Source organism: Calonectris borealis, chromosome 2, assembly GCF_964195595.1.
Source record: "Calonectris borealis chromosome 2, bCalBor7.hap1.2, whole genome shotgun sequence".
Lineage (NCBI taxonomy): Eukaryota > Metazoa > Chordata > Aves > Procellariiformes > Procellariidae > Calonectris > Calonectris borealis.
This window is the reverse complement of record NC_134313.1, coordinates 143,763,355-143,777,078: the sequence shown is the minus strand read 5'-3', so window position 1 is coordinate 143,777,078 and position 13,724 is coordinate 143,763,355. Positions and strand designations below refer to the sequence as shown.

Below are 13,724 nucleotides of genomic sequence, written 5' to 3'. Positions count from 1 at the left end.
CTCAAGAATTTAATGGCAGACAATTCTCGGGGGTTATAACCTGATCCTCTCAAGTCATCATCACTACTGTAAGGAAAAAAAAAACCACAATCTATTTTTCCAGTCCAGTAGTGTTTCTTATCAAAGGTGCCAAAACCTGTTTTGTAATAATGCTATGGGAACGACATTATTGCACATTAAGGGCAAAGTCTGGTGGATTTGAAAGCTTGGTTAAACGATAGGGAAAAGATGATAATGAACAACCTCTTGTCAAGACTCCAAAGAGATTAATCTGGATGTGTGCCCAAGGCACCAGTAACCAAATGAGTGTATGCCTTTTAGCTAACGATCTGGAAGAGAAAACATAGGGTGCTTTGGCGTAGTTTCTGTTGACATCAGGAACCTGACTTTGTAAGGTCCTGATCGGGGGGCAAAGGGGGGAAGTGCAACATCTGCTTATCGCCTGTGAAACCAGAATGCCTTTTAGCCGTGAGTAAACTTGCTGATGTCAGTGAACGTCTGACGCGCTAGAAGCAAGCCAGTCCTGTACCTCCAGTGCCTTGCTGAATCAGGAGCCAGGTGCACGGCCTCTGTCACTCACTGGGTTTGTGAGGGGAAAGGAGAAAAAAAACCATTTCGGCTTCTGGCACCTTCTGGACTGCAGGAGCTTGGCTGGAACTGGTGGCCTGCGAGCAGCGTGCTGGGGGGAGACTGCGTTGTCTGCTGGGGCCACGTGCTCTACACGGGGCTGCGCAGCAAGCCGGGTACGTCCCTGCCACATCCGTGGCATGCCCGGCTCCCATGCGCAGTGTCCATGTCTCCCGAGCCTGCTGCGGGTGAGGTATAGAATGCATGTATATGTATTTCTGCTTGCAAAAACCTGAGGGGAAATGTGCTAGTCCTGTCTCTAGGGACTGCAAGACAGTAAAGGTGGATGGGGAAAACACAATGGGTGTTTTTGTTGTTGGTTTTGTTTTGTTTTCTGTAGCGGCTTATTAAATCCCTGGTGTACTTTTAGTTCTGGGTCGTTTCTCCCAACACACACTCATGTATGTCAGAGTGGTACATTTCTGTAATTGCAAAACGCTTAAAGTTTACACCACCTGATCTGCTTCACTGTCATTACAGGTGAAAAAACATTGTTAAGAAGGGGAAACTCAGCACACAAGGCTGTCAGTTGTAGATTTACTGCCAGACACCCAGGGTCTGGCTGTTTTTCACCTTTTGACTTTCAGGTAAAGTACCTACACACACTTTTACAGTTACTCTATCTTCTTAAAATTAAGGGAGATGTGGGACATTCCCAGGCAAGCTGCTAAAGCACCAGTCATACAGGTCTGTTGTATCATGGCACAGTCTGTTCTGTCTGATAACTACTATTCTCTTACAAACCAGCAATTAAAAGCCAGTTGTCCCATTGCTTCAGAGCTAGAAGAGAGGCTTTTGTTTAGCCTGTGGAAAAAGTTATTTGTTATAGACTTGATGATGGATGTCTTTTTTAATATAAAACTAAAACCGATGGTGAATTTTCACATTCTTTACAGCTGAACAAAAAAAGGTATTTTAGAGGGTAGAATGTGCACTGATGAAGGATTCTCAATTCTCATCTCTGAAGATGAATGCTATCCTAATTAGAAAGAATAAGGTGATGTGTGAGGTGATACACTGATGCTAGGCACTATGTAAAGTCTCAGCAGATGCAACATTAAGCGTAAGCAGACCCTTGTTTCAGTGTTTCTCTCCCCTGCTACATCTGTTTGACACAGTATGAAAGTTGATTTGCTCAACTCCATTTGGTAAGACTTAAAATAAAAAAGGCCCTTGCTTGCACTAGACTCCTTAGAAGAAAATAAAGATATTAGACAACCATTTAGAAGATTTTATTATAAAATTATTTCAATGTCTACATCCAAGTAAAAGGCTTAAAACTACAGCTCTACTTTCAGGAATAAAAGTTCAGTAAATGCTGAAAAAGATACTGTATTATCTAGATAGATAGCCCTTAAGTAATTTTTAATACTACAGAGATTCCACGTGGGTTCCTTAAGTGCTATACACACCTCTGTCTGCATCGTGAATGTGTTCTGCAGCTCCTCTGCAAGCAACATTACAGACGTGTTTACAGCACCCATGTGCTTCAGCTGCTTTGAGATAGAAGTTACAGCTCCTGCCTGGAGTAGCTGCAGCTCTGTTACAGGTGTACAGTACACCATCATCAGATCGTAACTCATGTTCAAGCATTACCAGGTGCAGACAGAGAGTATAATTTGTGTTTACTTGACAACAATGACTACTTAGGTATGTTTTTGTGACCTTGTATTCAATACAAAAATCAACAAATATTCAAGTATATTATGGCAGTGAAGGCAGCTTTTTCACACCTGTATATTCTAGACAAAAATATTTCATTTTTATTATCCATTTCATTAACTGAGCTGAGCTCAGATACATGATCTGGTAACCTTTGGTGACTGCAGCTTATTCACTGAGATAAAAACAGCCTTGATGAAGTACTGAAGTCATTATGCTCAGTAGTTAACACCAATACTTCTAAATCTAGTTTTTAAAAGAAATGAAGCATATCAGAATACTATTTTATTTTTGGTTGAGAAATCTGTCCCAACAGGACTTCTAGAATACAAAGGTAGTTCCAGCTTTCTCTCGTTCCTATTAAAAAAAAAATACTTGATATTCACAGTAGAGTATGGAGTGGCTTTCTGTCCAACAAATACAAATATGTTTTAGAAAACTGTCATACGACTGAGCAGGATGCTTTAAATACTGTACTTGCAACTTCTTGCAAAGCATCACATACACTTAAGATAATATGCTAATTAATTAAAAAAAAATTCAAGTCCTATTATACAGCCCTGATGAACTTTGACTGGCCAGTTTGGCAATGTCCAATGGTTTAACTTCTATTCTGTCATTAAGTTTACCTTGCTTAGAGGCGGGAAAATGCACAAAGAAGATAGGAAAGAAAGCAGCTTATTGAGAATGGAATATTTTCCCAACAGCTCTCTCCCACTGGCACTGTTCCTGTGACAATTCCCCATTATTTTGTTGTTCGTAAAAGTTATTCTATAGTTTTCAATGCTGTTCGTATTTCGAAACTTCTAATTTCCTAAGCCCTTTCCATTGCAATGAACAGTTCTTAGAATAAAATTCTACTTCCAACACCACTCTTCCTGAAAACCTTTCAAATAGACTTTCAGTGCTCATCACAGCTTTCAAGGTGTAGAATCCCCATGTACCTCTTTGAGCTAGTGTGGTCCAATACAAATTTGACAAAGATGATAGGTGGATTTTGGTTCTGTGTACTGAGCCACTAATCTTCTAACAGCATGACAAAAAGGAACTACAAGACCATGTTTTAAACATGCTGTTGTTTCCCACATCATGCTTACATAATACAGATCACCAAAACCTTTCCGTTCAACTTGCATGTCTGACTTCAGTTCTTGGAAAATCCTAACCTACTTACTTGTCACATGTTTTCTGGAGTGCAGGGATGTAGGCTAGATGTAGCCTAACTTTACAGCTGCTATAACCAAGCAGCTTTCCATTTCTTTCCAGTAGCCTTCTAAAATATCAAGATTTCCCTCTTAGTTACCTTCTGCATAGAAGCCTTACTTGACTAGTTTTTCCATGAACAGCTTAACATAAAAAAATCTAGCAATGTAACTCACAGAGCAAGGCACCACAGAAGAATTATTACTGGAATACAGTTTTTTTTAAAACGGGACTTCCTTATATATGGAAAACACTTTCTCCCTACCTCCCAGGGCTCCCTCCCTCCCAGTCAGGCTGTATTTGAATGTTGTTTGTATCTTGCTACAAGACTGCCATGTTAAATGGATCTTTTCCAAATGTTATAAATACAGCTTTAAAGTACAGGTGTTATCTATCTACCTGAGAAGTTCTGTAATAAGATGAACTATTCTAGAAGAAAAATATACACCAGCGTAACTGACATTTATCAGTATTCAAGCATTAAAAAGGACTCAAAAATTGCACACCTCTACCACATCAAGTCTTTGATCATAAGAAAAAAAATAGTCTGATTTTCCTATATACACATCTCTTCTTTAAAGACATACTTGCTCCTACTTTCCTCATCCTGCAGTCCACAGCAAGATTTCACATTCAGTGCATACAGCCCAGGCAATAACATCCTTATCTTCTTTCTCTTCTGCCAGTCCTGAAACTGAAGAATTTGCTTGTTTGGAGGTAGATGAATACTTCCAAACGCTAGTCTTTTTTGAGAAGCCAGCTTGATCCCCTTGGGTGCCTGGATACCAACTTCTCTTCATAGAGCTGCACTCTGCTTAGATACGTTCTTTGGGCCTTTACTTGGGACACACCAGTCATCCGCCTCTGAGCTAGCTTGGTAATGCTTGGAAGCCGATTTGTTAAAAACTGGAAGTTTTTCTACTGATTCTGTTGATAGGGCCTAAAAAAACAATCAAGAAGGAAAAGTTACTTGGTTTCTACCTCGCAATAATGCCACTTTGCAAAATTTTATGCAGCATGTTTCAAGTGTTAAGCCAGTGATGCTACAAAACAAAGTTATTTACACAAACGTTTCTACAACAGACACAGTCATTTATGTGCTTCAGTATCTATGTTTGCTTTGGGTAATTTGGCAGGACAAATGCAGTAACATCAAATCATATTTATGCATTTTTATAGGCCTTAAGAGTTACTCTGTAACCCGTTTTCAAGATAGTCCTGGAAGCCGTGGAAAAGAACTGTCATTTACAAAATTCCAGAGAAACTTTAAAATATGTTCCTTTCCTATTTCCATATTTTGCAGCTGAAAAAAAATTCATATTTTATTGGAAATTGCTAAATAGAAATGCAACATGTATATAGCTGAATCATCTCTTCCTTTTGTACTGCTTCTCTGGTTGTGCTTCAGTGTGCTTGGAACTATGGTTTTGGTTTACTAGAAGAAATTCAAAGCAAGTAGTCCTTTTTTCCAGATTACTTATAAAACCAGCAGTGCATCTTACATGCCACGTATTCAAGATTACTGATATCTGAATCCCATATATGGGCTATATGGCAGATGTTGAATAGGACCAGGTACTAGACTCTTTAAGGATTAGTTTATACAGACTTTCTGGTTGTCAGAGTAAAGAAACAGCAGTAAAGAAACCAGATCTGTTGCTCACACCTTTCTGTTTCTGTTACTTCACTTTCTCCCAGCACTCTGTATTCCATGAACCAGTACATAATAAATTTTAATACAATCTAAAAACTAATGGGGCTCTTACTAGTAGTTATTCAAGTAGACTATTTAAAGCCAACTGACCTTTTTAATTCTAGAAACCAGTTACAAATCTTATTGGCATTTCTTAATAAAAATGAGAGCTTTTCTACTCATGAGCAGAGAATTTGTTTACCTTAAAATGATACTGAGTAGTTACCTCACTGCATTAATGGTAGTAATCAATACTATCTTTTATTTAACTAAATCAAAATACATACCTTCAAGTAGATAATAGCATCTGTTCCATAACCACATATGGAATAGAGATTTAGATCTCCTTGGAAGTATTTAGCATACAGACGAGAAATTGGCAAGCCATACCCAAAGCCAGCCTAAAAATAAAGTACAAGACAAAATTAATTTTTTTTTACTAGCTCTTATGACTTAAATTAAATAGCTGGAAAGTGTTAAGAGATTTTAAACTGTTAGAAAGATCTTTGCACTTACTCATCTCTTCAAAGAAAGATGAAATCTCTGATCAGTTTCATACAGAATATTGAAACTGACCATTAAAAAAACCAAACCACAAGAAAAAAAACCAAATCTCCATGGAAGAGGGAAGGTTTATATATACATCTTACTTTTACACATTACATCTCTGTATTTTCCCTGCCTTGTTTTTGCCAGTACAGCTTGATTAGTAAAACGAGTTTGCTACCGGTAGATAAACAACAGTAGTCTAAGCCTATTCCAGTTGTGCTTGCCTCCATAAAGATAGCATAATTTATAGTAAGTTTGAGGACTGAATGGGAGTAAAGACCAAGTAAATTACTGTCATTGGAGCATAAGGAAAAAAAAAAACAAACAGGGTTAGATCCAGGTTGGAATGTTCTTCTTCATTTATACCTTTATACCTTCATTTATACCTTTATACCTTCATTTATACCTTTTTGTCCACTAAGCTAGATATTAAAAATCTGTTTCAGAAAGTGTTCATTCATATTTATGAGGCTCAATCTTTGCATACCCCACAAAGCAGTAGGGTGGACATAGCGTTTCATAATTTATTAATCTACCAATCTGTCCAACACTTATAGCAACCTCATTAGTAACATGAGTATTGAAAAATATCTTACAAGAGGGGTATTTCGACCATCATCCATCCTTGGCCTTGGTGCTGTGGAATACATGTAGCTAAAGAGTTGCTCAATTTTCTTTACCGGAACACCACCTCCTCTGTCTGAGATCTGATTTAAGAGAGGATAAAGTTAACTACAATCATGTACTAAGAATGGTATTTAAAATGCTGTTATTTGAACAATCCCTTCCAACAGTAATACATGTAAACATTTGTTTTGCAGCATATTATTTTTCAGTTAAATATTGTGCTAAATGGGGGCTATCAACAAAAGGCTCATGCATAGTATCTTCGATCTGTTGTCCGAGGCTGCAAGTTCTTCTAATAGAATTTGCTGCAGCATATACAAGCATAAAAATTACATTAAGCCTATATTGCAGTAGGCCAACAAAATACCTTAATTGCCAAGTCTTCTTGTCCTAGAACAACTGTCACTTCAATTGGAGAAAGGGAAGGACTGTTTTCTTGGAATTCAACGGTTGCCCTCATTGAATTCTATGGAAATGAAGGTTACCATTATCAGAAAGTGTTGGACCTATGCACTTAAAATCACACCCCCGTTACGCAGAGGCAGAGCACAGTTACCCTCCGTTCCCATCAGTGCCTAGCTTCCAAGGAACACTCTTAGCAATTTAGTCTAACAGGAGCAGAGGAGATCACACACCTAAAAGTGACTAAGCATAGCCAAGACTCTTCTATGCTTGAAAGATCACACTGTCCTTGCCTAACATATAACTCAGCCAATATAATTTAAATAACCTAACTCCCTTAAGAGTCACCAGGTTTCTGGAGAAGAGCAGAGTTCAGCAGTTGCTAAAGGCTGCCAGAATTCTGCACCTCATGTTGGCAGCACATTCACTACTTCAAGATGTATCACCCACTCCACAGAAGGCACCAGGGCAAACCTGCACGCAGATGTAATCCCTAAAAGCAGAAGGCCAGCTGTGGTCACAGTTTGTGTGTCCCACTTTTACTCTCTCTCTCCCTTATCCTGTCCCATTTACCACCACATGAAAGCGTCCAAATACTCTCCTACAAATTGCAATCACTCCTTTCCCAACTGCCAAAGCTATTTCCCCAAATAAAAAATTTTAGAAATCTCACTGTCCTATGCAAAGCTTTACTTCATTCAGATCTAGCTAGAGATTTTAAATATTGACGCTCCAGCTCAGACTATTAAGAGAAGAAACAGCTTATACTGACATACCTTAAAGAGCTCAAAAAGCATGTGAAAAAGATGAGATGGAACATATACGATGTTAATTGGCTCTCCTGGAAGTTTTCCTAGAGGAAGGGAAAAAGACAAGCAAGATTTAAAAGGGTGATGGAATTTTTCTGTACTGTATCCCAATTTTACAATAAGCAAGTTGCATGCCAGAATAAACAAGAAATTAAATCAAGTCTCAGTTTTGTTCCCCCACCCCAATGAGCAAACAACTTTATGCACTTGTAACAGTGTTTAGATTGTAATTACCACTTGCTTAATAACAGTTTATTTTCAAATAAACAAAAAAAAAGTATTAATTCCATTGTATAAGTAAAGGATTTTAGAGGTTACGCAGATTGCCTGAGATCAGACACATGCAGGCAGCTTGGCCCAGACCCAGTGTTTCTCAGTCAGCCCCACTTCCTCACCCCAGATACAGAGCTCCTCTCCAGCAACTTATCATGTTACTTTAAGTACAGGTTAGTCTTACTTCTCTCAAATTCGTAAATAGCACCTCAGGAAATCTAGTGTTTAAGATACAATGACATTTAGGTTCTAACACAGGTGCTTATAACAGAAAATGAAGAGGACCAGCCCAAGACAGATCAACTGGTATGTACCATTATGGCTATAGAAATGGGACTTTTGATTCAGTGAAAGCAGCAGTTTAGCTACCGATTGGAAGACAGACATAAAAGCTCTCATCTTACCATTCACTTGAGTAAGTTTCAGTTCTGGAGATGTTAAGTAATACTGGTCACACAACATCTTGGAACTTTCAAAAGCATCTGAAATATTTATTTAAATAAAATATGTGAAATGTAACGTCAAACTCTGTAGAAATTCATTCTAATGCATGGCAAAATATGATTTTTAACTGCATTAGCTACTAAGGTGTTACAGACTCTAAGCCTGTGTTTCAAAGGAACGATAACATTGCATCCACTGTGTGCATTAAAAACTGAGAATAAATAGGCAATTACAGCAGCAAGGGTAAATCTTCAGTACAATTTGATAATTCTGTAAAACAGATGCACCTGTTACCTACCAGAAGGTAAGGCCGATCTCAACACCACAGACAACTTTATCTCCTACCTTATCTGTCACTTGCTAGGCCTTATTCCAAAGCATTTCTTTACTGCTACTTTATATTTTAAATTCTGTCCTATAAAAGCTCGTGTTTTGACAGACTGCTTTCAGCTATTTCAATAAAAACCAGTCAGCATCCTATACAACACATGGTGGTTACCCAAATTGCTTGCAATCAGATATAAATACTGATTGTGAAGAGAAATGTTAAGGATCTGAGAATACGTACCATTCACTACTTCAACAACATCACAGCAAGGATCAATACTTCCAATGTGCCTTGGGTGCCCTGAGTGGGATTTATCATCAAAAAGAAGGGCTGTTTGAGATGAAAACAATACTACATTTAATCTCAAATACTGTATTATTAAAAAGCCTTAAATTTAGACTAATACATTGTGATCACATTATATAATCACATAAAATACTGAGTGTTGTTTATGCCTTTTGCAAGTTAAAAATGCTATCTACTGCCAGCAAACTATGTTGGCTTTTCTGTAGTTCAACACCTAAAGGCTTCTCAGATGTAAGGAATGAGATCCCTACATATTCCACACACGACTTACTACAATTAGTCTGTAGTCTAGAAAACAAGTTTTCCCATTACTTTCGTAAGTTGTACATTCAGTTTCTAACTTTTCAGTGTCACGCAAAATCATCTGAGGCAGATCTCCAACAGTTTTAAGAAATGTTTACATTAACATGTTTCTCATTAGGTTGAAGTTTTTCCTCAGGTAAAAATTTCTACTTACTGTGTTGGTTCATTAGCATCCGGGTAGAAATACGGCTCATGTAAAAACGATCCAAAAAATACTGAATGTTTTGATTGGTGACAGGATCTACTTTAAAAGTGTCTTTGTATTCAATTACTCCTTGTGCCATTGTAGGAACCACATCGTGATGTCTGTTTCGGACTCTAATTAATCTATCTATGAAACTAAAAAGAGATCTTTTTAGAACATTATTCTAAGACTACACAGAGGCAAGCTTTGTACAATGTCATTACCTAATCCAGCAGCAGCACAGATAAGTGCATAATAACCTTAATATTAAAATACAGTCTATTTTTCATTCTTTTAGAAGTAATTCCTCACTGACCTAAACCAGAAGAGTTTGGTATTTTTAATACAAAAGGTGTAATCATTAGCCATGTCAAATTCACTGCCTGTGCACTCATTCATAATAGTTTGAGCAGAGAAGAATGTGAGGAAGGGAAAAAGACCCTTAGCTGACAACTTGGAAAGAAGCAGGGATGTGACATCACAGATAACTTTTGTTTATATTTCTGTCATGACAGTTCAAGGGGCAGTATGCCCTTGAAACCGAGCTGCAATGGGTCATATTTATTTGCAATATTGCTAAACATGATCAGAGATTTAAACCAGCTTGCTCTATACACAGCACTTCATGCTAGATTATCAAATTCAGCTCATGACAGCTTCATTCTAACCTGACGACATTTTGAAAAGTGGTATGTGAGATCAAAAGTTCAAAGAAACAAATGAAAAGCTTACTCAGATAAGACTTTTTGGTCATCTGGGCTTTTCTGATGGAACTCAACCAGCTCCATTAGACTTTGGATGTACCTATTGAAAAAGAACACAAGAAATATATGCTATTCATTTGATTTTTATTAGTGTACGAACAGGAAAAATACTTCGTCTTGTCCACATCATTACTCTTAACAAGTCAGCTAGAGGTTTGAAGTATCTTTGAAGTATCAAAGTTCCATCCAAGTATGGAATCACAGATGGACACTTCTTGACTGCCTGAACCCTGTAAGTTTTAAAAGTCTTTTCTTGTGCCTGCCACGCAGAAAGGAATCTAAACCCTCACCTTATGTACATAGGATCCCCTTACAATTCTAGGGAAGAGAGGTGTTTCAAAAGGAGATCCAAATGACAATACTGATCAGGAAGCCATCTAAGCAAAATTTTTCCAAATCTGACCAGCTTTGGCACAAGCTAAGTACTTGAGCCTCTTGCGCTAACATCTGACAGCCTTGACGCATATTGCAAAGGCACAACTGTTTGCTAGATTAAGGACAGTTTCTGGATCTCACTCTAATACTTTTGCCCTTTATGTCAGCCATCCTTGCAAATGCTGCAACTGTGCCAGTAAAGCAAGGTTAAATCAGATTCAACCACTGTGTCAACCGCAGAGATTATGTTAACTGATATTCCAAACACTTGCTGCACAGGCCAAGGCAATATGCTATGGAACAGAAGCCCTGTTAGTAATTCCATCAATGAAAGACCTTAACGAGTACATAGCCTGCTTTCCCATTTTTGTGTAGCTCTGAGGGTCTGTAACGCTATGTGAAAACTGAACGTATTTTCTTCTCTCCCTTCTTAAAGAGTAGGAAGTGAGATTTGCTCTATCAGCTATTTCAAACTGTTTAAAAAAACCCCTATTTTTTTAAATGCTATTTTAAAATAACAATATAATTACGTTATTTTTCAATTTCATTTTAGTATGGCAGAAAAGGACAGTGTATAACAGCTTGCAATTCAGCTTCGATGAAGGACCTGCATTTCTAGTGTATTTTGTTATTGTCTCCTACTATTCAAAAAGGTCTATCACAACCAAGTTGTCAAAGCTATGTTATTTTACAGGCTGAATTCAAGTAGTTCTTACTTACCAGCTTTTTACTAGTTGTACTGATGGAGTGCCTAGTAATTTATCAGGAAGAAGATCAATTTCTTTCAGTATGTTTGCAAACCTCACAGGAAGTTCTTGTCGCAAAAATGCAAAAGAAGTTCTCTCACATCCATTAGTTGAGCCTATGAATAAATCCAAAATAAAAATCTTGTTGAAGAAGTTTCAAGATACAAGTACAAACTGCTGTCTTGCCACAGACTACTGTACTATATTCCTTTGCAATCATCATGCTATTACTGGCGAGTTCTCCTAAGTGTACATATATGTTTGTGCTGAATGTTGCTTACATGACAGCAAGACACAGCATGTTCCTGGAAGGAATACTTGTACATTTTCCGTTTAGACACGGGACTTATTTGTAATCCTCTAGAAGAAGCACTCCAGCCTTTGTAAACACGGGCTTCTTCAGGGTGACGTCTGAAAATGTCATGTGAGCACAGACTTCACAGATGCCAAAGCGGTAATCGGATCTGGGTACAGTTTGTTCACTCCATCAGGACAAGACTAATGGCTCCTCCCCGATAACGCGTACGGCAGAACACAGAAACACCCGTTACCTGATTTAACTCTTAGCCCCCCCTCCTTCCCATCGCATTAACACCACCGAAATAAAGCTGTAGCGTACCTTCAGCTTTGATCGAGGCAGTCACAGGTCACCATCGCCTGGCAACCGGCCGGCGGGTGTCTGAGGACGGGGGTGGTCGCCTCAGGCGACCTCCCCACCGCCGCCACCCCCGGGGCCGGCAGGTCCCCGAGAGGGGCTTGGCCCCGCCGCTTGAGGGAGCCGCTCCCCTCCCTCCACCTTGGCGCACGGGAGTCAGGCGGGGGGCCAGCACCGCCTTCAGCGCAGGCGGAGCCCGGACCCCTCCCGGCGGGGGATCGCCACCTCCTCCGGCCCGAGCGGCGCCGCTCCCACCCCCCCTCCTCACGCCGCAGCCCCCGGGCTCGCCCCTCAGCGGGAAACAAGCCTCCGGGCGACAGACTTGCAGCCGTCCCCCGCCGACCGGGCTGCCCCCGACCCTCCCCTGCTCGTCCCCCCTCTCACCGAAGTCCAGCAGCTGCTTCATGGAGAGCGGGGAGGGAGAGAAGCGGGAGAACTGCTCCACTTCCCGCGGCAAGCGGCCGCGGCTGCTGCTGCTGCTGCTGCCGCCGCCGCCGCTGGCCCCTGCCAGGGGGGCGGCGGTGCGCAGGGCGATCCGGGCGGCCTTCATCGCTCCCAGGGGGGCGTCGGTTGGTTGGTTGGTCGGTCGGTCGGTCGGTGGGTGGGTGGGTGGCAGGCAACGGCGGTCGGTGGGTGGGTGGCAGGCAACGGCGGTCGGTGGGTGGGTGGGTGGGTGGGTGGGTATCCGGCGGGTGGGCCAATAGGTACCAGTGGGACTCGCGCTGTCCCCTCGCCTGTGGCGGGTGGCTTCACGTGCCGCCTCTATTTACAGTCCCCGGGGGGCGGGGCTCCGGCAAGCCACGCCCCGCCGGCCCGACGGGAGCCTTCCCCGGCGGCTCGTGACAGCCGTTGGCAGGGCTCCACGTCCCCCCCCCGACCCCGCCGTCCCCCGACCCCGCGGGCAGCGGGCGCGTCGCCATCCCCATCCCCGCCAGGGGCGCCGAGCTGGCCGGGGAGGCCGCGGGGGAGCCTCGGGGCCGGGCGAGGGGGGCCGCTGGCCCTGCGCCGCCTCCGGTAACCTTGTTTACTGGGCAGGGGCTGGGCAATGTCAGCGGCGGGGCGGCCTTGCCAAGATCCATGGGCGCCGCGCTCCTCCCGCTCCTCGTTGCCTGCTCGGGGGCATCCGGCCTTCTAGAGGGAGGCAGTGGGCGCCGGCGGCGTTCCCTGGGCTGTGGGGAGCCGCCCTGGGCCGCCCGGCCCGGCCCCTGTAGCGGCAGCTGTATCGCCAACCCTGAGGGTACGCTGGTGTCTTGTGCATTAACCAAAGGGGAAGGTATCTCTTTGCACTAAGTGCAGGGGACGCTAGCGGTGGAATTGCTGGAAGTGCAGGGTCGGCGCAGAGAATACGTGGCGGTACAAAGGGAGCAAAATCAGATCCTAGCCACAGGGTTCAGGGTGCTTGACATGTAGGTCATCACTGTGACCTGGATTAATAGTGACCAAATATCTGAAGACAGCTGCTTTGGTGACGCACTAGTCCCAAATCGCCATGTGACCCTTATTTACTCTCTCTAGAGCTGACCTATGAGGTGACTGACTGAACAGTCACCTCGTCTTCCAGGGTCACGAATGAGCTGGGAAAAGCCTGCACACCTTTCCTCTCTACTGGAGAGGGAACTTCGATCTCCAGTGCTGCCTGGCTTTTGCCCAAAACACCAAGTCCACTTCACTAAAGGCAGGGTTTGCATAATGCGTTGAAGAATGGAGTTAATGTCAGCAACGGACTTCTGACATCCTAAATCTTGATCAGTAACAGCAGGACGACATAGCAATA

At 41.9% G+C, this 13,724-nt stretch overlaps 1 protein-coding gene across 1 annotated transcript; it reads right to left on the bottom strand.

Annotated features, from left to right (window-relative positions):
* Window positions 1-1,837: 1,837 nt before the first annotated feature.
* PDK4 (pyruvate dehydrogenase kinase 4) lies at window positions 1,838-12,708 on the bottom strand. The gene is made up of 11 exons (XM_075143720.1): window positions 12,335-12,708; window positions 11,270-11,411; window positions 10,143-10,214; window positions 9,381-9,565; window positions 8,858-8,947; window positions 8,250-8,327; window positions 7,540-7,616; window positions 6,729-6,827; window positions 6,331-6,441; window positions 5,473-5,586; window positions 1,838-4,432 (listed from the first exon to the last, which is right to left on the bottom strand). Exons 1-11 carry the CDS (start codon window positions 12,498-12,500, stop codon window positions 4,289-4,291), a joined length of 1,278 nt encoding a protein of 425 aa, XP_074999821.1. The 5' UTR covers window positions 12,501-12,708; the 3' UTR covers window positions 1,838-4,288.
* Between the last annotated feature and the right edge of the window lie 1,016 nt (window positions 12,709-13,724).